We start from the raw sequence: 24,506 nt of genomic DNA, 5'->3' as shown, positions 1-24,506 counted from the left end.
TTGAATCCATATTTTTATAAAATTCCTCTGGTGCTGAATGCCCAACAGCTAATTTGGCTAATTGTATTCTGTCATGAACGCTTAGAACTGGAGACGTTTTAAATAATATACCAAATTTTTGTTCTATTGCGCATAGGTGCTTACAGAATTTGCCACCTGTGCCTGATGGACAATCACAAAAAGCAATTTTAGCATTCACTGTATAAAATAAATTGGAATCTTTTTCAGATGCAACATGGAAAATTGTATTGTCCCTTTGATAAATAATGTTAATATCTTTTGCTCTAAAACACATATTTCTATAATCAATTTGGGGTTTAGATCTTCTTGAATTTGCAAATTCCAACAATTTTCGCTTATAGTAGTTTTCGAACACATTGATGATAAAATCAACCAATGCACAAGAGTTAAAAACCTTGCACCTTTGCAAAACTATATCTTTAAAAATCCTAATTGAAGCTTCAGTGTAATTATTAGTATTGTTACCTCTTGTTATTATATTATTTCTGTACGAAATACACCATTCTTTTCTGCGGACCCACAATTTCTCCAGATGATCATATAATGCTTTGTTACTTTGCACTATATTATTACTCATCAAGAAATCATAATTCTCTTCTGAATCTTGTAATGTTGGAGCGTAAAGTATGTTCCTAAACATTTCCATCACTGTTCTTCTGTCCTCCTTTTTCACGTTATGGTCAGTTTGCCAGAGCCATCTCCATAAAGCTTGACAAAGATGGAATGTACATAGAAGTAATATGGAGTTCGGAAATACAGCTGATAACGCATTGCGCTCGGATGCACTGTCATCAGTCATAAACACTTTTGGATCGAACTTTCTATTTTCTACTTCGATTGCTTCAGTGGCAGACGCAAAAGCTAAAGTATAATTCGCTTCAGTTTGGGATGTGTGAAGAATGCATGCGATAGGAACAGCCCCTGTTTTGTTTGAAGTGAATAGAAATGTGACACAAGTATTTGTCTGATCGCAAGATCCGCTGGAGTCCACGAAAACCATTTCAGTGCATAAATTTTGAAGAAATGCGCGTCGCATTATTGGAGTAATAACAACTGCGATAAAAGGATTTTCTTTGATGACTAGTGTACCGCCGGATTTCTGCAACAAGGACTGTCTGTTCTTGAGAACTTCTATCATACTTTTTTCTTCTCGACTACCGTACTGAGAGAAACGCCACTTATCATACAAGTACTTTATCTGCCTCTCAGTAGGATTTTCTCTAGCATTAGCAAGAAGATATGCTGTACTTACATTCTGTATTTCCTTCGTTTCTTCAGAACCAGATTCAATTATTTTCATTTCATGATAAAATCTAGCAGCTGACGGAGTCATTCCCGAAATAAAGTATGACTCAAAAATGTCTTGTACTGTCTTGTTCACACGCAAGTATCGAAAAGCTTGTGCCACATTTATCCTATGGGAATGTTGAAAATTTATTTTTATCACTACGTTAATTCCGTCTTTTAACAGCACATCATTTTTTATTGTGTTTCTATTAATTTTTTTGAATTTAATGTCTATTTGTGCTTTGCAATTTTTGTTCCTAACTTCACACGACTGCCGTTTTCGTTCAGCTACTTTATTCAATGATGAGTGTTGACACACGTATAGCTTTCGGAATTCATAGCGAGTTGCATTAGGATAACGTCTTAACGTTATCCAGTTTGTATTGGTCGAGTATGAAAAATCTTTTACCCAATTGTCACATTTTTCATCCACTGTGCCCACTCCTGAAAGCTTACACTGCACTAAAATACTGAACTTTTCGTTGTTGTCCACAGCTGTTATATTGAGAATGTTTACATTTTGGCACAAACGCCCGAACAATCTTTTTAAGGTTGATTCATCCATGATGCACGCGATAGAATCAAGAGAAAATAGAAATTATAACCTATAACAACGTGAACGTGTAATATGCAACTAGTAACTGGTCAATATTACGATTCCAAGTGAGGCGGACGAGGAATTGCGACAGTTGCTCTGTATCGTACTGCGATTTGTCACACGCAACGCAGCATATTCATAAACAAAACCACGAGTGATACAGAGCGTCGCGCGAACCTCGCGCTCTGTACTATACAGGCTTTTGCCTTTACGCGCCCCGGTATCCATAGTAGAGTTACTTTATTTCTTATGGCCAGTTGCTTTATGTTATTACGTCACTCTCGTGTCAGTACAGACCCCTGGCTATATGATTCCAAGGAACTCAGCATGGCATGGGTGTCCGTAGTGATGTAAATACGCGCCTCTTTGAGGTTTCTTTTGAGGCACTCTTAGCGCAAGTATAGATAGCTAATGAAAGGACTTTTTTCGTTGGGACTACGAGAAGGATGAGGACCTATGTTTATGCCTCACATTCGATTCAAGACCTTAAAGATGAAATTAAATGGAATTTATAAAGTTAGCAAGGACATACAGCCAAAAGAGTGCGAAGAGGTCATGGAAAGTTACAATGGAAAAACAACCATATAAATCAAAATATGGCCTCAATACTGTCAATGATTTGTTTGCAGAACCGTTAATTTCAAAAGTAATTTTTCAATTTTCTACAAACTCTAGGCTCCAGGTAGCTATTATTTCAAAGCGTTGAATATTTCGGAATAACAGAATAAAATTGGATATTAACAATTTGAGGATTACTTTGTGGCACTACGCAGTTTCGCGTAGTTTGGTCAGTGAAGCCAAGCCGATATTTTGTTCTTCACAATAGAAACCAGAGAAATTTTCATGGACCCAATTAAGAACTTGTAGCCCCCCTTCGAGTGCCACCTAGACCACATTGGGAATCAGTGGTATTACGCAAGCGTAATAATTCTGTCATGAAATAATTAATGTGTCAATTCAATTTGTGGTATCTTATTGATACCTTCTTCACAGCTATACAGCTGGAAAACTAGAATCTGCAAATCACCTTTCGCTTTCAAGGGAACCCTACAAACTCCATTGAAACACTCCACTAGCCGATCATCACGACCAACTCAGTTTCAACGGTTGCAAAACAACGCAACACCAACCTTATTAGCCCTCCCCGCGGTATCTCCAATGACATCGAAGAAACGAACTATACAACATAATTGCTTCATTATTTCACGCCGATAAATCTGCGGCTCGCAAATAGCCCGATTTATTCACCTCAACTTCCCATTATAAATCTCTCCCAGTCGAAGTGTAAAGAACCGACAGACCGTGATCCACACCACCAAGTTCCCTGCATTACCGACCGTGCCGGCATCATGTAGGAAGGAACGTCGTCTCTCCAGTAATCATTTTTGTTATGTCATTGTCATGTGATATATTTACCGGCAACGCGGTATCTGATGGCGCTTATCGCTTCTGGGGAGGGGGTTGCCATTACCGTTTCGTTCGTGGCTCGTGCTAAACTGCCGAACGGGAGCTGATAAACCCTAGATTCTTTGTTCCCTGTTTAGGGACTGGATGTTGCGTATGGATGACGAAAAATCACGTTTTGAAAGGGGTTATTTGTTTTCCGTTGCGACTATCTGCGTTACGCTGTCTTTGGTTTGTTTGCGAGTTTTTTGGTTGTTCATATATCAAACGAGATCTTCGGCTAGTTTTTTGGTAGAGCGATGGCCTAAATGATCTGCAGTTGCACTTGTTTATAACCAATTTTATGCTCTTTCAACATCCTATTAACTAGAGTTCTCCCTGAAGAGTTACCTTCTAGAAGACCCCGCAAAACCTTGATGGAAAATGGCTCTCGGTCAAATTCGCAGACACTGTGCAAAAATAGTGTTCGGTATGCTGATCAAAAGTCCTCAATTTTCAACCCCACAGCCCAACAAAACCAAAAGTACACTTCCCGACGTGTTACTGAATGACAGTTCAAATTAATCTTCAAAGCGTTTCTTTCCAAACGATTATCTGAAAAGAGGTTGCTGAGAGTCCATTTATTGTTGTACACAAAAGTTACTAGATTAAGGGCATGTTAACAGCAACAGCTACTATAGTTGCTGCTGCTGTTATAATAACAACAATGAAAACAAGAGCAGCAGCTATGATTGCAGCAACAGTAATAACTTTAACAGTTGTTGCTGCTGCAATTATATTTTCTGTTTTTTTTTTCATGGGTGTATAACTTTGCTTCCACCGTTTTTTCCGAAATTCGAGGCTTTATTATAAGAAAAATGGTGCTTAATTCATGATTCAAAGTATTGTCCATCGCTGGCTACTACTTTCTTCCATCTTGCGGGCAGCATACGAATCCCGCGTTGAAAAAACTGGCCTTTTGAATCGATCCACGAATCAATCCAATTTTTTACCTCTTCATAAGACCGGAAGTACTGGTCAGCCAGGTCATGTGTCATTGATCGAAACATGTAATAGTCCGAGGGGCAGAGTCTGGAGAATACGACAGGTGTGATAGGACTTCTCATTTCAACGTTTCCAAGTAAGTCTTGACCACTTTCGCAATATGGGATCGAGCATTGTAATGCATGAAATCACTCTGTCTCTCGTTGTATTGCGGCCGTTTGGATTTCACTGCTGGGCTCAAATGCATTCATTTTGTTCGATAAAGATCGCCTGTAATTGTTTCAGTCGGTACACTCATAATACACTACGCTGACCTGATCCCACCAAATACTGAGCATGCCTATTGAACCGTGAATATTCGGTTTGGCTGTCGACGTAGAAGCATGGCCGGGATATCCCCATGATTTTCAGCGTTTGGGATTATCGTAATGAACCCATTTTTCGTATCCAGTCACAATGCGATGAAAAAATCCCTTCCGTCTTTGTCTTGCAAGCATCAGTTCAAAAACAAACAAACAGCGTTCAACATCTTTCGGCTTCAACTCGTACAGCACCCGATTTCCTTTTTTCTGAATCATTTCCATGGTTTTCAGGCGTTTTGAAATGGCTTATTGCATCACTCCCAATGATCCTGCCAATTATTGTTGGGTTCGACACGAGTCTCGATCAAGTAATGCCTCCAATTCTGCATCTTCGAAAACCTTCTCTCTTCCACCGCCATGCTGGTCTTCGACGTCAAAATCACCGTTCTTGAAGCGTTGAAACCACTCTCGGCATGTTCTTCCACAAATAACGGCCTCACCATAGGTATTTGAGAGCATTCGATGAGCCTCAGCCAAAGATTTCTTTATATTTATTATTTTTTTCATTAATTTATTCAGTTTCAGGTTACAAACAGGAATACTCCCAGAAAAGTATCATCTAACACATAAAAAACTATTTTAACAACATCCTATGGTGTACATAAATGGCAACATAACATGAAAACATATTATATTATATATTAAAGCAGAAAATTGAAGCCTCTCGCGAATGACGTAAATTTGGTTTGTAAGCTGACATGTTCAATCGAAAATTACTTCATGATGCAGACACAAATCGCCTTATATTTCGATGGCGTTATGTTCACAAATACCGGAACTTATTGTATGACATCTACGATCTATTTATTTCGCCTAACACTTACCCCTACACCCATCTATTGTAAAATGGCGGAAGCAAGGTTGTACACCTAATAAATTCTCTCGACAATCTTCTCACACGGTAAAGCATAAAACCAAAAGATTGCCCGGATAGTTGAAAATTCAAAAATGTACCAAATTTGACAGAATCGACCTTAAATTTGTTCATAAGAATGTACATGGGTTGTAAATGATACAGTGCTGCTAATCTACCACGCCAATAGAAGACGACATAAAAAAACAGAATGGGGACCTGTCAAGCTTCGCGAATATTTCATAAAAAAGTGGTTAACCTACTAGGATCAGTTTTAATTTCAATTTTTGAAGGCATATTCCACGTATTCGGGGAAGTTCCGCCCTCCGAGGTATTCTTCGAATGGCAAATTTTAATGTTACCCCATCCAAACCGCATTATCGAGTCGGCTAATATGCGAATGCACCGAAAATAACAAATGGCGGAAACGCTCTCGTTTCCAGGATCTGAGTCGCGATAGCCGTGGAGGAACAGGGAGTTTTTCAACATTCGACCGACCGGGCGGAGTGTGAGGTTGAAAATCGCACAGCCACTAATGGAAGATCATTAGGACGCCCAGGTAATCTACGCCACTTTTTCCAAAGCCACGATAAAAATAATAAATCATTGTGGTATCCACAGTCGGTTGCTCTCCTCATGTAATTCTACCCTGACTTTATTACTCATGAATATTTAACGAAGCCGGCAAATTCGATACACATTAGATAGATGGAGTGCGGATAGCGCAGGAAAACTGAATTATTATCGCACGTATTCATTTCGGAAAAGTTGTATGGGTTTGATTATTGGTTATCTCCAGCGCGAATGCGATTCTTCATGCATGCGGAGCTTGCAGTCGACGATAAAGTGCGCTGCTTGTCTCAGATTATCCACAAGTTTGCCAAACATGCAATTTTTTAATGAAACAAATACATCTTTTGTTTTCCTAATTTCCATTCATAATGACGCCATTTTGACTATCATTGGTTCTGCCATGACCGATTCAATATCATACTTAAAACATTTGGAAAGCTTCACGATAGAACAACGCTTGTTTTAACATAAAGAAGAGCATGTACATTTCGCTCACTAAAAATTGTTTCGATGGAATCATTAGGTCATCACCAGAAGAGTCAACAACTCTTTGTGGAGAATCAGTGTTTTGTGCCTTAGTCTGAAGAGTAAACCTGAGTCATCTCAAAGGCCAACACACTTGCCACTTTCTTTGATTGTCTCCGAACCTTTCTGTGGTATAAGTGAATGTATCCACAAGAAAGAGTGTCAGGAGAAGGAAAAAAAACTCTGGCTGTAACATTCCAAAAAGTTTCAACGAATCTTTGAGTCGAAGATTTTAGAAGTATGCTGCTCCCGAGGCTGCTCCTCATCGGATTCCTTACAGGACATTGCCGCCTCAGAGAGCACCTCATGAGAATGAGTCAAGGAGAAAACGACCAGTGCAGATTCTGTAGGGATTAGGAAGAAACTCCGGATCACCTGGTGATGGGATACCTGGCCAACACAAAAAATGCTTGTAGAAGTGAGGTAACCTCCTTGAAGCCATACTAGATAATGGAATTCATAGAACTTTGGAACTGGAGGTATAGCTGTATACTATGACTAATGGCGCGAACAGTTCTGATGGGGCACAATAAGCCATAAGATCGCGGTGTAATGAACCCCTCTTAAATCTACAATCTAAGTCATGTCAAAAAATTAATAGTGTGCAATGACATATAAAAGGTGGATGAAGAAAGGATAGATCAGGAAACAACAACAACTAGCTATAACAACCTTTCTTTGCTTTCAAACACCCATCCCCAATTCAATAAAGTCTAAAATTACCTAGTCGATACATTGGTATATCCTCATGAAACCTTTCTAACTGCTTGGTATGATTCCCTAACACTCTATAGATCATTTCATCCAAGAACATGATCCTGGAACTATAATTTCACTACACTAAAAAGACACACCCAACCTTGTACTCAGGGACACACAGTTCTAGACAACTGATCTCATCTTACGTCTAAAGCATCTCGTAACAGGAACCGTGCGATAACGTATGAGATAATGCTGATTTTGATCATCATCTATAAACTATGATCAATCGCCAGATCTTATCCTAATTTTATCTATTATGGTGGAGATGATATCGAATTCATTGAGTGTAGATTCCCGTGATTCCGACCAAAAGTCGATTTGTTTTCCAGAAAATACTCTTGGTTATAACCTTGTAGTTAGGAGAAACTGAGATTTTTGAGGTTGGAGACTTCCCTTTATCGTTATCTATGGATTTGGAAGAGGCTTTCATTGAACTTAGGAACCGTCAGGATAGGGTGTATTGAACTCGGTTCTAGGCGCCCGTAACTATCTGTAATTATATTCGATCATTTGCGATATGAAAAGTAGGGTCAATAAAATATTGATTAGAAGTTGCAACGTCATAGTCATAAAATAAGTAATAACCATGGAGAAATCGAATCAATATGATCTGTTACTCAAATTCTGGTAGCGGACAGCTGGCAGCTAAATTCACGGTGTCAGTTAAATCTAAAAACAAGAAGTGAAAAGTTCACAATTTTATTTCGGAAAAACGTCGAAATAATGTGTTTTAATTCGTGTCATGTTCCCATTCAACAGAAAACCGAATCTACGTAAAGTCCAACCTTTTCCACTCACGCGAAAAATTATTAATTATGAAAATGTACCGGACTTAGTGAAAGGGTCATTTTTCGTAGCCGCCTCGACAAATATAGAAGAAGCACATCCATTCCACACATTCCGTTTAATCACGTTCGTTAACGTCCGTTCCAAGGCCCGCCCTTATCAAAGGAATAGCATTTCCATCGGCTTATCTCCGACGTACCCCTTTGCACCCCTCAACTCCCCGTACGTCCGCCAGTCCGCGTTCATTAAAACGAAAGAATAAAAAGTAGATCGATGGTCCAAGATATCGTTGCGGAATTTGCATACAAACACCTACGAAAGGAGGGTTTTTCAATACGAATGACGTGTATTCGTTTTGGAGTGTATGGACGGAAGAATTGACCGAAGCGAGGTTGAGGGTTCAATAATTTTCTCAAGTTTGAGTTTGGATAATTGGGAAATACTTCGTAGTTTCTCTATTAATTTTAAATTGTTTTAATACTCCAATTAAGATGAATAATGCTTATTTAATAACATATATCTCACCTCCAGCTTACTAGTTTTAACTGAGAGTGTGAACTTAGCTCCTAGCTACCTACTGTGAATTCTAGCAAATCAAGAATTCTCTGGTAGATTCGTCTAAGCTTTAAGTACCTGAGTGGTCTCATAGATTGCTAAGAGGGCAGAGATGACAAGTCAGGGGCATTTGAGAGCTCGTCATTCATGCGTCAATTACACCCTTGAAGACCACATATATGCCTATATACAGTTAGGTAGCGCAATTGGCGGATGAATAAACGGGAACTCAAATCTCCTGATTTAGGTTGGATGTTCCCTCATTTTTTTTCGATATTCTGTATGAATTTTCAACGCTATCGAGATGAAATTTTGCACGAAGCTTCGAATGATAATTCTTTATACACACAAGCAAAATCTTAATTCGATCGCATTGTAATCAGCGAAATACTGGCTATTTATTTTCCATTGTTCTTGTTGAATTATTTTATGGTTTTAATAATATGATCAGCTTTGAATTCAACTTGTAGCTTTTAATTGTTATTTCATAACAACACCTTAAATCTCAACACCATTGTATTCATGGTCAAGGATTGAGCAATTTTTCTTCGATATTCTTCCTAAATTTTTCTAATGAAGCGTTCAATTTGAATTTTCGTACGAATCTTAAAATTATCATTCAACATTCAATAAAATAAAAAGCATTAAACTAAAAGTGCTCATATCAGGTATATGTTCAACGGAATTTGTTATGGAATCTGGTATATTTGAGGGCTCTTATTTCTGCTGATCATTAACGACATAGGAGGAGCAATTAAGTTCTGTTCATTCCTTTTTTCGCAGATGACTTCAAACTTTTTCGTCAAATAACATCACTAGATGATTGTGAATCATTACAACTAGATTTGAATACTATTATAGACTGGAGATCAGCAAATGATCTTGAGTGTGCTAAATCTTGATGATCTTGGGGTGTATTTCGATACGAAAATGAACTTTATACATCAATTACAGTAAGTATAAAGCGATATAAAGAATCTCAAGGCTTGATCACTAGATGAAAATTCGAAAATTTTGGAAATTCATGTTTATTTTTGATATAATGTTTTGAATAGTATTTTTTTTTTTCATTATAATGTATAATGGCTTGTCCGTAAAAATAAATAAAAACACAAAATTTTATCATAGTCGAATTTTATCGTTTCAGACCATTCCCAACACAACATTCGAAAATACACATTGTGAACAAATGATAGAGCAATCTATTTGATCAAAGAACGGTCAAAACATTAACCAACAATAATAATCTGCTAAATAATAGAGACCTAATGAATTTTTCCACCATCAGACAGTCTCCCTATCCTAGACCGTACAGAGATCCAATAAAGAGATAAGTCCAAAGTGTGTTTTATAGTTCGTCAGACCCATCTCCACGGGGGCGAGCTGTGTTCATTCAGAAATTCATCAGTCTCCCAAAACCCATCTATACGGTCGTTTACAGGTCCATAAATTGGCCGAGAAGAACCAGTTCAGAGATGTTATCTGGCGATGTAGGTGGCTTGTATTTTAGAGCCTGTTTTTTCGACTAAAAGCTCCTAACTTAATGCCCTTACAAATTGAAAACGACTCTGTCGAACACAATGGAGGACAATTAGATAGCAATTATAACAATGTCACGTCCTCTACTGGGGTTCCAATTTTTATTCGAGACGTCTTCGTTATTTTAAACGTTTTTCTACTCTTAGATACACGTGTCCGTAAAGTATGGAACAAATTCATTTTCAGCTAAACAGACCATTTTGAGAAATAATCCTGAAAAAAGTCGATTTTTTATTTTTATTTACCATATTTCAAAATAATAATCTAATATACAGGGTGAATTACTTTCGAGTAATGACGTCACCGTCATTATTTTTAAATGGAACACCCCCATTTTGTCTCAATTTTCGGATTACTCTAGCTGAGCTGATCCAAAAAATGTATCACATGTTGATTCCAATTCAGGGTGGACAAAAATACAATAGTTTTGTGTGTACTCATAAAGTAACGCGTAACATTCTTTATTAGTTAAATTAACAATATTATCAAAAATACTTATTGTCTAGCGGCAATTCGTTTGAATGTAACACTCTGTAGTTTGTTATAGAAATAATTTCTTTCATATTCTGCCTGCTTAACCACAAGTACCAAACATGTTTGGAAACAGCTCATTTTTATTAATCTAAAAATGTAACAAACTACAGGGTGTTACATTCAAACCAATTGCCGCTAGACAATAAGTATTTTTGATAATATTGATAATTTAACTAATAAAGAATGTTACGCGTTACGTTATGAGCACAACAAAACTATTTTATTTTTGTCCACCTTGTACCAATTGGAATTAACATGTGATACATTATATCTAGTTTTATTTGTTTATATATTAGTAAGATTGAAGAACAGCTAGACTCAATTCATTTTCTACCTAAGTGTAAACTTTTATTAACTTTTTCATTTTCAAATTCAATCAATTTTCATTAAGTAATTTCTCTTTTTCAATTTCAAATTCAATTCAAATTTTGTAAGAATTTCACATAATTTCTATAGAAGGATTCGATTGAGGACTGAACAAAAGAGGGATACAAGTCGTGTTATATTTAGAATCGTAATTTTTTTTTGTGATTCCAACATCATAGTCAGAATGATAAATGAAATGAAGATTAAATATATCCTGGTTTTATCACTTGGATAAGAAGGGTTCAAAGATCTGAAACTATATGGGCGTTCGATAAATGTCGCTGATAATGTTTAGAAACTTTACTGTCGCTAGTTATTGTATCAAGGGATATGAAAACGTTTTTCCGATTTGCTTTGATTTTACATTCTCTGCATGCATGGGGAATTATTCTTTTCTTGATATATATTTTTATTTGTAAAAAGTTAAAGTAAACATTATCGAAACCATAAAAAATTCGAGAAGAATAATTGAAAAGAAATACTCAATATTTCCGTGTGAAGATGTGTGCATATAAAGAGTTTTCCAATAAGATGTTTCGTTTCGTTTTCGCCATTAGTAAAAATGGAGCAATAAATGCTTCAACAATGCACTGAAATTCTCAAAATCCGCTACAAAAATGGTAAAAATTTTGGGTTCACGCGAAACTTAAGCATATATGTTTTCTCCAAAGGCGTATTTGGCACATCAACGATTGCGACATCAAAGGAGAGATTCTTTTGAGGAAGAGTGAATAGATCAAAATGGATACGAATGTATGAAAATTGAACTTTCGTTATCAAGAGAATAGAAGGTATGTAATAATCACAAAATTACATAGTAAGTAAACGATATGAAATTCTGATTTATGTACATTTTGAATCACAGAATTTCATATCGAATCTTTCCGATCCAATTGTAACCTCGCCCCACTCTATGATCTTCATAACTTCTGTCAAACTACAATTTGATATCGAATGTCAAAGTTTCATAACCCATCCTGACGTCTTGTATTAGTTTTCGTAAGTAATTGCACAAGTGCATAAAAATTACCGATAATTTTGCATGACAGCGTGTTGTCATGAAAATAACCGAATGCAGTTTTTCAAAGAAAACACGCTGGAATGCGAAACTATCCGGTCATTTTGATGCACGAGTTCAATTCGGGGGAATATTTCCCGAATGAACTGTTAACTTGTCAAAGTGTCATAGATTCCATAGATGCCATAGATTTGAACTGTGTAAGATGCATAGAAACTATGCATCTATGAACAGAACAATTATCGCAGTGCTATTTCGCTTCCTACAATGCAATTATCGCTGTAATTTTCGATAATTGCATTCCATTTACATAGAATTTTTGACAGGAGGGAAATATTCAAATAAATTGAACTGCCATAGAACGTCGATTCGGCTTGGGACTCTAATGTGCGAACATAGAGTTCCAAAACAGACCACAGAGAACTTTGACAATTCTTCTTCTTCTTACACCAATTTGGCCCTGCCCGAATCCCAGAATCAAGAAAGCAGCTCACAGAGCGGTCATGTGTTTTCCATCTCGATGGGCGGAAACATTGCATGCCGTCCGTGAGTTTTTGTTTGTTTTCGTGGCGGCGCGAAGCCCGATACCGATCTCCAGGTCCAACTCCACGGGCCCGGCCGGTTACGAATGTATCTCATACTCACCATCATCGGAGGAGGAATTCCTCGGGTCCGTGTAGGATCGTCTGCCTTAGATTTTAACAGTTTTTATTCGAACTCATTTATAATGGCCGGAATAAGGCCAGATAAGGGGCCCTTGTCTTGCGGACGGATCGTACGCCTCCGTGGCTCTGCCACAAAGGAGTGATACGTTTTCTCGAAAATCGGTCCATCTGGGTCTCCTTCAATCCTATCGCCTTGAAATGTGGCAGGCTGGGCGCTGAGCACATGCGAAACAAGTCTTCAAACTCGCCAAATCGACCAGATGCAGACTCCGATTGCTGCAACCCTTCGAGCCTGTGGAATGTGGGATTCGTTGAGTTGTGGGTGATGCCAACGTTGGTTTCGGTTTTGGTCTACCTTGGTCTATGATGTTATTCTTATAATTATTAATTATACAATTAGAATTGAGGTAGATACCTGCCAACTCAAATAAGATAACATAGATAGAGTACCAAGAAATAAATACATTAATGTACTGGTTCAGATTTTACAACCCTGTGTCAATGACATATGTCAAACAGAATTGTCATCCAAAGCATCATAGGTTCAGTTGAAAGTTGGCCTTCTAACAATATTGATCGTTTATATACTCCTGAGCGAATGAATTATGTAGTAAGTAAGTTTCATGCATTAGGAGCAGATTATGGTCGACATAATTGTCCATCTGATCTAAAAAATTAGAAGATACTGAATATATTACTGATGTCTTAAGGCTCATATTCTATCAAACTGCAAGCTCTACCGAAAATATTGCTGCAGTAAGTGAAAGTGTTGAAAAGATTCAAATTTATTTATTTCTCGGCGCGAACCACATTTGGGCCCTTCTGCACGCTATGGCTTATTTTGCATCTTGATTTGCATCTCCATCCTTAAAGGTTCACTTGACACAATGAATAAAGCCAGCTGACTATGGAATGCGTTGATCATATGCTGATTGGGCTTTTAAACAACAACGTTCAGATGATGATTTGAAATTCTCATGTAACTGCTAAGAGACCATTATGTCTACAAAAAGTCACTGTATGATGTGCGATTTGAAATAACTCTTAAAAAATCATTCCTGGGATTAGATCTCCAAGACTCCTGTTGCCCCTGGACCCAGGATCAAGACTGACATTCACACTACCGAGATTGGGTACATAGTCTCTCAGGCTGAGCTAATATCAGGGGCAATAATAATAATAATAATAATAATAATAATAGTTTATTCTGAAAAATCAGTATAAACATTAATCGCTGAGGCGCAAGCCAGTATGCGATATACAAAATACAAAATATAATACTTTCATACAAAAACCAAAATAATATACTTATTCCAAACAAATCGAAAAATGAATGTTCTATCGGCAAATGGACCATTACATCATGTAACCAATGAAAAAAAAATCCATAAAATATGAAAAACGGGTGTCCTATGGGTAGCTGGATTGTCACGCCAATGGAAAACGAGCTACTACATCCACACTGGGATTGCTTCGCAAATAAGAACTTTCATTAAGCAGTTCTATGGGTTAACAATCCTATAAAAATATTCCCTGCCTCTTTCCATAATCCAATGTCTCAGTTTTTTCTTAATAAGCCTTCGGCCATTCTTCAGATCATCAGGAACGTTCGTATAGACACGCGGTGCGAGGTAGGTGAAACATCTTTCTCCTATCCGTTTTTTAGCTCTTGGTCTAAATACCTGATTTCTTCTGTTTCTTGTTTCGTGATCACTAGTACTCATCTTGATATCAATCTTCTTGGCATTAACTGAATATATCATCTCCAAAGCGAAGAGTTGGTGTGGAGTCAGAACCCCCGAGACATCATACAGCTCACCAGATGGGAACATTAGTGGTTTCTCATAAATAGTTCGGAGTATCCACTTCTGTATAATCTCCACCCTTCTCATATGGCAAATGTATGCCCCACCCCAGCCAATGATTCCATATTTAATGAGAGACTGGCAAAGAGAGAGGTAAATTATCCTCAGGTATGACGTACTCATGTACCCTCTCAGATGTCTAAATTTTGGAAGCAGACATCTAAGTTTTCTCACCAATAAATCAATATGCAAGTCCCATCGCAGGTGTCTATCAACCATAATGCCCAAATATTTGATCTTCTCCGCTTCAAGAATTGATACACCTCTGTCGACTTCCAGATTTCCCATGTGCGGAAGACCTGTCTTATAGGAACTAAACGGTAAGTATTTCGTCTTCATTAAGTTGAGTGTTAATTTATTCTCTTTGAACCATTGAATTTTACCGTACAAATCCTTTTCAGCCTTTAATTTTAATCTACTCCATGATGCATCCTCATATAAAATAACGGTATCATCTGCGAAGCTGATAATATCTCCGTCTCCTTCCATTAGTAGTAAATTATTCATATATATTATAAATAATATCGGTCCCAGAACAGTTCCCTGGGGAACTCCATATTCTGTTGACTTTATCTCCCCCACATGGTCATTCACCCTTATTTGTTGAGTTCTCTCCGTTATGTAATCTTCAATCAGATCGTAAGCCCTACCCCGGAAACCAATTCTGTAAAGTTTTCCGAGTAGTTTTTTATGACAAACTGTATCGAACGCTTTGGCAAGATCTATGAAAACGCATAATCCCATCCTTCCTGTATCTAGCCAATTATATATATTTTTTGTTAATTTTCTAATCGCATCCTCTGTCGAACATCCCTTTCTGAATCCATATTGGTTGTCAGATAATATCTTATTCTTATCTAAAAAGCAGAGTATGCGATTTTTGAATATTTTCTCAATAATCTTTGCAAAGTTAGATGTTAATGTAATAGGTCTATAATTCTCTATATTTGTTTTTTCTCCTGACTTGTATAGTGGTACAACAATACCTGTCTTTAAAGTCCCAGGAAACTGCCCGGTTTCGAAACATAAGTTCACCAACAATGATAAAGGTTCACTAATTTCCCCCTTTATCTTTTTCAAGAGCTCAGATTTTATACCATCCTTTCCAGGAGCACCATTATTTTTCAGCTCCATTATGATCAATTCTACTTCACTAGGACAAGTTGGAAACAGAAATAATGAACTTCCACAAAATTTTACATCTTCCACACTTTCCTGGTTTTCTTTTATGTTATCAGCAAGTTGCTTCCCTATATTACCGAAATATTCACCGAATTCCTCCACTATCTCTTTCCCAGACGTAACCACTCTACCACTAGTGCTTCTAATGGAACTAATTTTTGTTTCAGGTCTGACATTCCCACAAACTTTATCCACGAAAGACCACAGAGATCTAGTTCTCGATGAATTTCTCAAAACACAATTATTCATATAATTGTTCTTTGCTGTTTTTATCAGCTTCTGTAAAACATTTTTATAAGCATTATACTTTTTTTTTAAGTCTGAATTATATGGGTCCTTAATGTGTTCCTTATATAAAGTGTTTTTTTTAATAATAGACTTCAAAATACTTGGGGTGATCCAATCCTTTTTTCCTGCTTTATTATATGTCAACTTCTTTTTCTTTGTATTGTCTATCAAACAAGTTGTAATTACATTAATTAAAGTGTCAGCAAATGCATTCACGTTTTTTCCTTTTATTATTTCCTGCCAGTTTATATTTCCTAGATAATCTTTCATTTTTGCATAATTAACGTAACTTTTATATGTGGTAGTTGTTGTTTTCTGATTTTTTTCATAATCTAGGCAAATTATTATAGAATAGTGATCTGTTATGTCTGTACGAGCAATATATGCATGATGATTTTTACCTATAGTAGTGTTATTGCTTTTCAAGTATATATGATCTAGACAACTCCCACTGTGGGGCCTGGTTATATCATTTATATAAGATCTGTAACCGAAATAACTCAAAATATTTTTATATTCTTCCACAACAACATCATTTGAAGCCATCAGATCAACATTCATATCACCCACCAACACATGTTGATCACACTCATCTGCATTTTCAAGATTACAAAATAGATCCTGATTGAATCTTTGGGTGCAGATCTGTGGTGAGCGGTAAATGCCAGTTATTCTAATTATCTTACCTAGCAGTTGTATATCTACTTCCAAGGCTGTAATGTCCCCAATCGGCACTATCCTATGACGATATTCCAGATCTTCACGGATGTATATTATGACTCCATCATTTTTGTTATATGTTCCACCGTTGTAAACACTCGTGTACCCATCAATATGGTACACTCTAAGATCTGAAATCTGGAATGTTTCAGTCAAGACCACAACATGAAATTTGTCGATACAGGTTCTCAAATTTATTCTGAACTCGTCAAGATTTTTTTCAACACTTCTTATATTGTTATGAATGATTCTGAATTTAGATTGTGTACAATCTTTCATTTCTAAATCACATATTTGATCTATATATTTAGTCTCATATTCACCATCATCAAAGTCTCTCAAGAACTGATCCATCATGAACAAAACAATCAAAATAAAAATAGTCTAAAAAATACACAAAATACCCAAAAATAATGAGAATACAGGCTGAAGATTGATCTGTTCGAGAAGAAGAATGAAGGTGTCACTCAAACTGTCAATTCTCATCGCTAGAGCCAAATGATTTTTTTTTTGTGGTCAGAAATCAAAAATATGGAATTTGAAGTGATGTGGTTCCAGCAAGATGGTACAGCAAGCCATACGGCACGACCTGTTTCAGCTTTATTGCAAGAAAAATTCCCAGTGCTCGTAATTGCTCGTTTCGACAATGTGAATTGGCCACCAGGATCTTGTGATTTGTCATCTATGGATTTTTTTTGTGTTGGTATGCGAAAGATCGTGTTCATGCCGATAATCCTTAGACTGCTATTGACGATCTCAAAACCAACACCTGTCGAGTCATCTAAAATAACCTCACAAGGATCAAGTCCTGTAAGAGATCATGCGGAGGACATTTAAATGATGTTGTATTTCACTCATAATGGCAAGGTCCAAGCCTAATATTGAAATAAAAATTGGATCAGTATCCTAAATGAATGGTGTTTTATTTACGTCTACTTTCGGAACCGCAAAATGAATAACCCTTTATATACGCATTATTTCAACCCTATCGGATCTGTAATCATGGAAATTTTGGGTATATTTTCCAATATTCTTCTTGAAGTTTCTGTGGCTCTGATCAACTTGAAATTTTTCAAGGAGCTTGAAATTATCATTCCATATGAACACCAAAAATCTCAATACCAACGGTTTTGTAATCGCGAAAATCTTGGGTATTTATTTCCACATGAAATTAACAAGATTTTCCTCATTAACGAACTTAAAGATCCGAACCTACACAGCAAATTTCAATTTTTTTGTCATTTCTTTCGGGAGTTACAAAATCGAATTTGAGAACGCATTCGCCAATTGAGTCAAAACTTATTTTTTAAGACCATTCCCTGTTCAAAATTCTTTAATTACAGGCATTTTGTTGAAATGATAAAGCGATCTGTTGGGATACTCAAAAATTAGTATACATTCATAGAGTAATAAACATAGATAGAGGGAGTATACACAATTTTCACATGTCCCCAACATGTTTAGATTACGTTGTCGGATTGTGATATATTTTCAAATCCACAATTTTACCATATCATAATGAATGTATATTGTATTGAATGAAATATATCTATTCTCGATTACATATGAAAATTTGAATATTTGGAATCCGATATTTTTTCTAATTGTCGAATTTATAATAAGAAGAACATTTATTATTTTCTGTATCCAACTGCTGAACCAAGGTTTGGCAAACTTTCGCTCTCCTAGTGTCATCGGTTGTTTCACGTCGTTTGGCGCGCTTGAAGTTTGTTTTCTGAATTTCTAATATATTTAGGTATTTATTTCAAACTATTTTGGGTTAATATGAAACGTTGATTCACTATGGGACATAAGAAATACGTTCTTTGTGTAGAAATTCGCCAGTTCAGTGAAATATCGTATCACTGATATGTTTTCATTTCCGCGCGCTTCATGTCAAAATTTGATAGTTCATGTTGGGGACAAAATTTGCTTACTGAAAATGACTTATGCTCCCTATATCTATGTTTATTACTCTGAGTATGCATTAAATAATATACAATCACATAAATAATTCAAATTTGTCTGTTATAGTAAGTGCATTTTCAGTAGAGCGATTCCAAATGCCCCCCTCCTAAACCATAATCAAGGCTAACTCAATTTCTAAGAAGCAAAGAGGAAATTCCCGATGATATCATCAACTCGATATCTTACGTCGGCTTCACCTATACAGACAAAAGGACTTCGAAATGGGGAGAACTTGACATACCCGCTTCATTCTGACCACCCGCATTATACACATGCTTGATATTTCAAAAGACAATAACACAATGTAGATAAGTTGATAGCAACATCCGGAGTCAATGGCAATTTTATGTGATGCCTTCGAAATTACCATATCAACTTACCTCTTTCATTTTCAAAGAAACGGAAGCGTATATATCGCTGTCTTCCTGAAGTAGTCAGAAGAGGGGTGAAACGTCCCACTTGAGGGGTTAAGACTGTTAAGAGCGAACAGAAGTTTATAGGTTAGGGTATTTATTGAGTCTCGATGTTGAACGAAAAACATTTTATCAATATCAACTATCTTTGAAAATTCGAAAAACTAAGGTTTACAAAGTATATCATTCTTGCGTTTCGATATTTTTGTGAAATAAGAAACCAACATACTTTTCACGTTGACACCATTGGATTTTCCCACAATTCATTTACATTTTTTCGCTTTATTGAAGTTTTGCAATAATTCATCTTGTTCATCTTCCGATAATCCTATGAAGTGGTTCCACACTTTCAGATTCCCCGGGTTTTTCATCAATTTGGTTAGGGGACTTTCTTGATAATCAGGATAACATATTTCGTATTCTTCGACATCCCTTCTCAAGATGTTTAATGATTGATGATTGTAGTACCTTCTTGCTCTCCTTCTTCCGATACTGTGAAGTTTCAATGATTCTTGCTCTTCGAAACTGTCATCACAAGAAGAATAGCCACTATTATGAAAAAATATGACGTTTTCAGTGGCTAATGGGTCGAAAAAGGAACCGTTTGAAGATTCACTGTTGGTTTCGAACACCGAACAAGGAAATTTATATTTTTTACGTTTCGATACGGTCATCACGAATATATTGTTTTGGCGTCTTACTTTGAACGTTACTGAAATGATTTATTGAGTTGACGTAGAGCCAAAATCCATTCAATAAGGCAGTTCTGTACGCAAAGCTTAATATTTGTTCTATGACCAAGTACAACGATTTTCTCTAATGGATTCCATTGCAGGTTCATCAAGATATTTCGCATTTCATTCATTAATGTTGCCTTTTAACTGATAAAGAATTAATCGACTCAACTTTAGGATGAACCTGAAGACTAACTTGTTTTTCCTGATCCGATTTTGACGATGGTTCGCTCCATTTTCGAACACCGAAATAAAAAAAAAACGAACAAAAATAATTGACGAAGTTCAACGAAGTAAAGCATGATTCGAACCACTTCTCATTTCAATTTAGTCATCATTATCTGGTTAATTAATATGTAGCGAATCAATGCCTAAACCGAAACTGGTTTGGAGTTATAATAATAATCGTTTGGGCAGGATCAGGATCGCTGATTGTGCCCTTGAGTTATTGACGATACTTAAGGCTCATTTATTTGAAGGGCGATAAGACTTAATGAGAAAATCAGATGATAGAAAGAAAGCCAGACTTCAATTAGGTGTATATCGAAAGGATTGAATTTGGATTGAATGAACCAATCGGAAGTTATCAAGTGAAGAGCATTAAATTCAAAAATATGGAGGGATTTTTCGAGTCATTTTCATTATCTGATGGTCGAAGACGAACAGCAAGATTTTCAAATTAATGAATAAAAAAAATGTTCCAAATTTTGGAGTCGTAATGGTTTGAAAAAAATGAATATGAATCTATCACCAAGAGAATGATTTTTACCGAACTAGTCCTCTTCTTCCAGTACCTTTTCTAATGAAGATTGACGACATTAAAAGGTGTGAACCAACGTTTGGACATTCATTCCTATCCAATCTCTTAAATTCTTAGACCAGAATCTTGTCTCCTTCCTGGTCTTACTTTTCCATCTATTTAGCCCTGTATGATCAAATGTAGCAATTGATATTGATCGCCTCTCAATACGTGTCCAAAGTTGCCTCTTTTCCGCCATCTAACAGCTTTCTATCTGCACTAACCCTGCCAAGCACCCTCTCATTTGAGTTTTCATCTATCCGAAAAATCTTGAGCATTCTGCGAAAGATCCTCAGAGTTCGAAACTTGCGTGTCCAGCCTTCCATCCCATATGGAAGAACAGAATATTTATGTATAGCCTCTAACCATTCGATGACGTAGTTTCATGTCTAAGGATGCGTTCAAGAATTCTCTTCATTTGCTCAAATGCTGATCTAGCGTAGGTACTCTATTATTGATCTTATTTCGATGTCTGAGTCAGGACTGTTAGTTATACAACATCTCATGTATTTTATTTTGTTCACCTGTTCAATGCGCTGGCCCTTTACAACCATGTTGGTTGTTATATTATTGGTCTTCAATAATCTTTGTCTTTTTTGGAATGACTGATAGGTCTTATTTTCGTCCTCTTTCCCAAACATATCTTTTGTATCTTCCTGTACCTTTTAGGGTTTCCTCAGTGCCTGTAAATATGACTATGTCGTCAGCTTATATTATGTTATTCAGTAGCACCCTTGATACCATCTTCGAAGACCTTCAGTCTTCCTTGAAAATTTCTTCAGAATATTAAACGAACAGGAGTGATAACAGAATACAACCCTGCTTGACTCCTTCCTGAATTTAAACATGTTCCATTCCATCCTGATGTTTGGTTTCTGGTTCCAATACAGATTTCTGATTTCGTTATTGTCTAAACCTTTTTTTCTTAGACATTCTGATAGTTTTGAGTATTGGACTTTATCGAATGCCCTTTCGTAGTGAATGAGCCATGTAGTAAAATATTGAGACTACATAAGGTGAGGTATACCCAAGCCTCTAGCAAAATCAACATTTTGTAACTAACTAGTATCGTCTATAATCTTTATGATGATTTTTCTTTGTTCAAATCCAAATTTTTTTCGTTCTCAATGTTCTCAATCCAGTCATCAAAGTCTTGTACACCACACCATGAGTCACTGAAGAATGCCTATCCTATCTGAGGCAATTAAGCAAATCGTGTAGGAGTTCAGATAACGATCAGTTCCATCCTGGCATACATAAAAAAATCGAAGTGTGCAATAGGATCGACCACAAATCGGCCCGATCGAGGCAGTTCCCTAGTTTAAATTATTGTCACAGCAGACAACAATTCACTCCGCGATCGCCCATCGATAATAGGCAAATGAAGGTGATATATCAGCTAATTTAAATGTTAGTGAATGTTCATCTATCCCGGTCTTCATGCCACCATTAACATTATTCCTTCGTTTATCTACTGCGACCGAGCTATGGAAGTGCAAAGAGCAACAGAGTATAAACTAGTTTTAAGTTGGTTATAATTAATTGCATCAAAGGTTCCACCACACCTCGTTCCACATAGCCTGGTATTAGTGTGTCAAACAACTTAATCCATCGTTCAGGCCTGAGTAGAACGATCGTTTTGCTCGTTCTACGTCGTTTTATAGACGGAACACTAATTATTAACTGGTGTCGACAGATTTTGTGTGGCGTCACTGATTTAATTTGATTGCCAGGGAAGGTGAGAACTTGTAGGGGAATTTATATGAGGAAGGGTAGTAGTGTTGTTGTATTCGTGAGGAATTCTGGAGGAAGCGTAGCGAATTTTACGTCTTATTAAGGCTTGATGGAAGATAAAATGAATTTGATGGCGTATTAATAGGGAATACGAACGAAAACGTGGCAAATTTGAATTATGAAACATTCGAAGATGTAGCAAATTTCAAAATTATTCTATGAAGGATACGAGTAAGGACGAAGCAATTTTGCCGTATTATTAACAGAGAATACGAGTGAAAACGTAGCGAATCCTCATAACCCATTAAAAAAGACTAAGTTCAAAAACGTAGCAAATTCCACGTTTTATGAAAACTAAAAGGTGCGCAGCACCTTTGCAGTAAAGAAATCAAGAGAAAACGTAGCTAATGTCAATGCTATTTCATGAAGAATACCAATAAGTACGTAGCAATTTTGCCGTATTATCAATAGAGAATACGTGTGAAAACATAGCAAATCCAATAACCCATTAATGAAGTTTGAAAATGTAGCAAACTTCAATGAAAAATAAGAGGTGCGTAGCATCTTTGCATATGATCAATAAAGAATTTAAGAGAAAACGTAGCAAATTTCAGAACTATTCATTGAAGAATACGAATAAACACGTAGCAATTTTGACGTAATATCAATGAAGAATATCTTACTAATAGGTAAAACGAACAATAACGTTGTAAAATTTAAGATTCATTAATGAACCAAAAGAAAAATTGAATATCCATAACTGTACAAATTGAGTTAACGATTAATAAATCGAATAACTAAATTAACATAAAGACAGACGTACGTATTTTTGTATATAAAACACTGAAAAGCAAAATCATATCGAAATAGACATTCAATTTATTAACCGTTTACTCAATTTGTAGTGTTGGAAAATTCTATTTTTTGTTTTGGTTGATTTTTAATATTTTATCAATTGTGAATTGTATTTTTAGATAAAAAGTACTGAGAGTTAAGGTTTTCTTCGTACAATGATGTCATAATTTTGACAATTGTTTTAAATTAATAATAATAATAATAATAATAACATTTCTTTATTACCCAACAGGAATATCCCAATTACAGGGTAAAAATAATATACAATATACAGTGCAGAATACACAAAAATAATTCAACACATCAACATGATGCATTTCCCACTTGAAAATTCACTTCCCGAAACTCAACCAAAAACATTAACTCTCAGTTTATTAGCACTTTTACAAATACGGTTAACTGGAGATCGTTCAGAAATATTAGTCCGAGCCGTAGGTAAATAGAAAACTGGTGTCGACCTCGCTGCTAGTCTCGGCACATTGAAAGACATCCTGGACAGAAGATATGGTGAGTCTATCCTGTTGGCTAACAATCCACGGGCAAACCTGGCACATTGTTCTTCATGTCTATCAAGTAACGAGGATATCCTCAACTCCTCCATAACATCAGAAAGGTCTGCACCACGCTCAGGATACCGCCCTGTTCTCTTGAACAACACGTATTTAAAAAATCTCCTATGAACACGCTCCAATCGCGACAAATGACAGTCATAAATAGGGAACCACACCAAGTGAGCATACTCCAACTTACTGACAACCAGCGCGAAATATAGATTCCTCAATATCGACCAATCCCTGAACTCACTGCTGCATCTAAAAACAAAGCCTAAAGCTCGACTAGCTGATGCACAAAGCTGATCTACATGCGGAATAAAGCTGAATGAGGAATCAAATAAAACTCCGAGGTCACATATTTCATCTTTATTGCTGAGAAACCTCTCAGCAATATGATAGCCATACGATAGAGGAGTTGACTTTCTAGTGTATGTGACCTTGAAACATTTGTCCATATTTAACACAAGCCTGTTGCATAAGCACCAACCATGAACATATTCCAAGCACGACTGGAGAAACAGCAAATCAGCCACATCACGGATTCTCAAGCAGAGCTTGAAGT

At 36.5% G+C, this 24,506-nt stretch overlaps 1 protein-coding gene across 4 annotated transcripts in view; it reads right to left on the bottom strand.

Moving 5' to 3' along the window:
• The window catches only part of LOC123678584 (zinc finger protein ush), a 214,951-nt gene that overhangs the window by 69,954 nt on the left and 120,491 nt on the right, over positions 1 to 24,506 (bottom strand). The window contains exon 1 of one of the 4 annotated variants that reach the window (XM_045615709.1): positions 7,331 to 7,436. The exons of the other annotated variants lie outside the window; for them this stretch is intronic. Coding sequence (XP_045471665.1) covers positions 7,331 to 7,421 — 91 coding nt within the window. The 5' untranslated portion in view covers positions 7,422 to 7,436. Of the gene's footprint in view, positions 1 to 7,330; positions 7,437 to 24,506 lie in introns of those variants that run through there. 4 annotated transcript variants of the gene reach the window in all.

This window comes from Harmonia axyridis, chromosome 4 (genome assembly GCF_914767665.1).
Source record: "Harmonia axyridis chromosome 4, icHarAxyr1.1, whole genome shotgun sequence".
NCBI lineage: Eukaryota > Metazoa > Arthropoda > Insecta > Coleoptera > Coccinellidae > Harmonia > Harmonia axyridis.
Note: the sequence above shows the minus strand (reverse complement) of the source record. Positions and strands in the feature narration are given on the sequence as shown.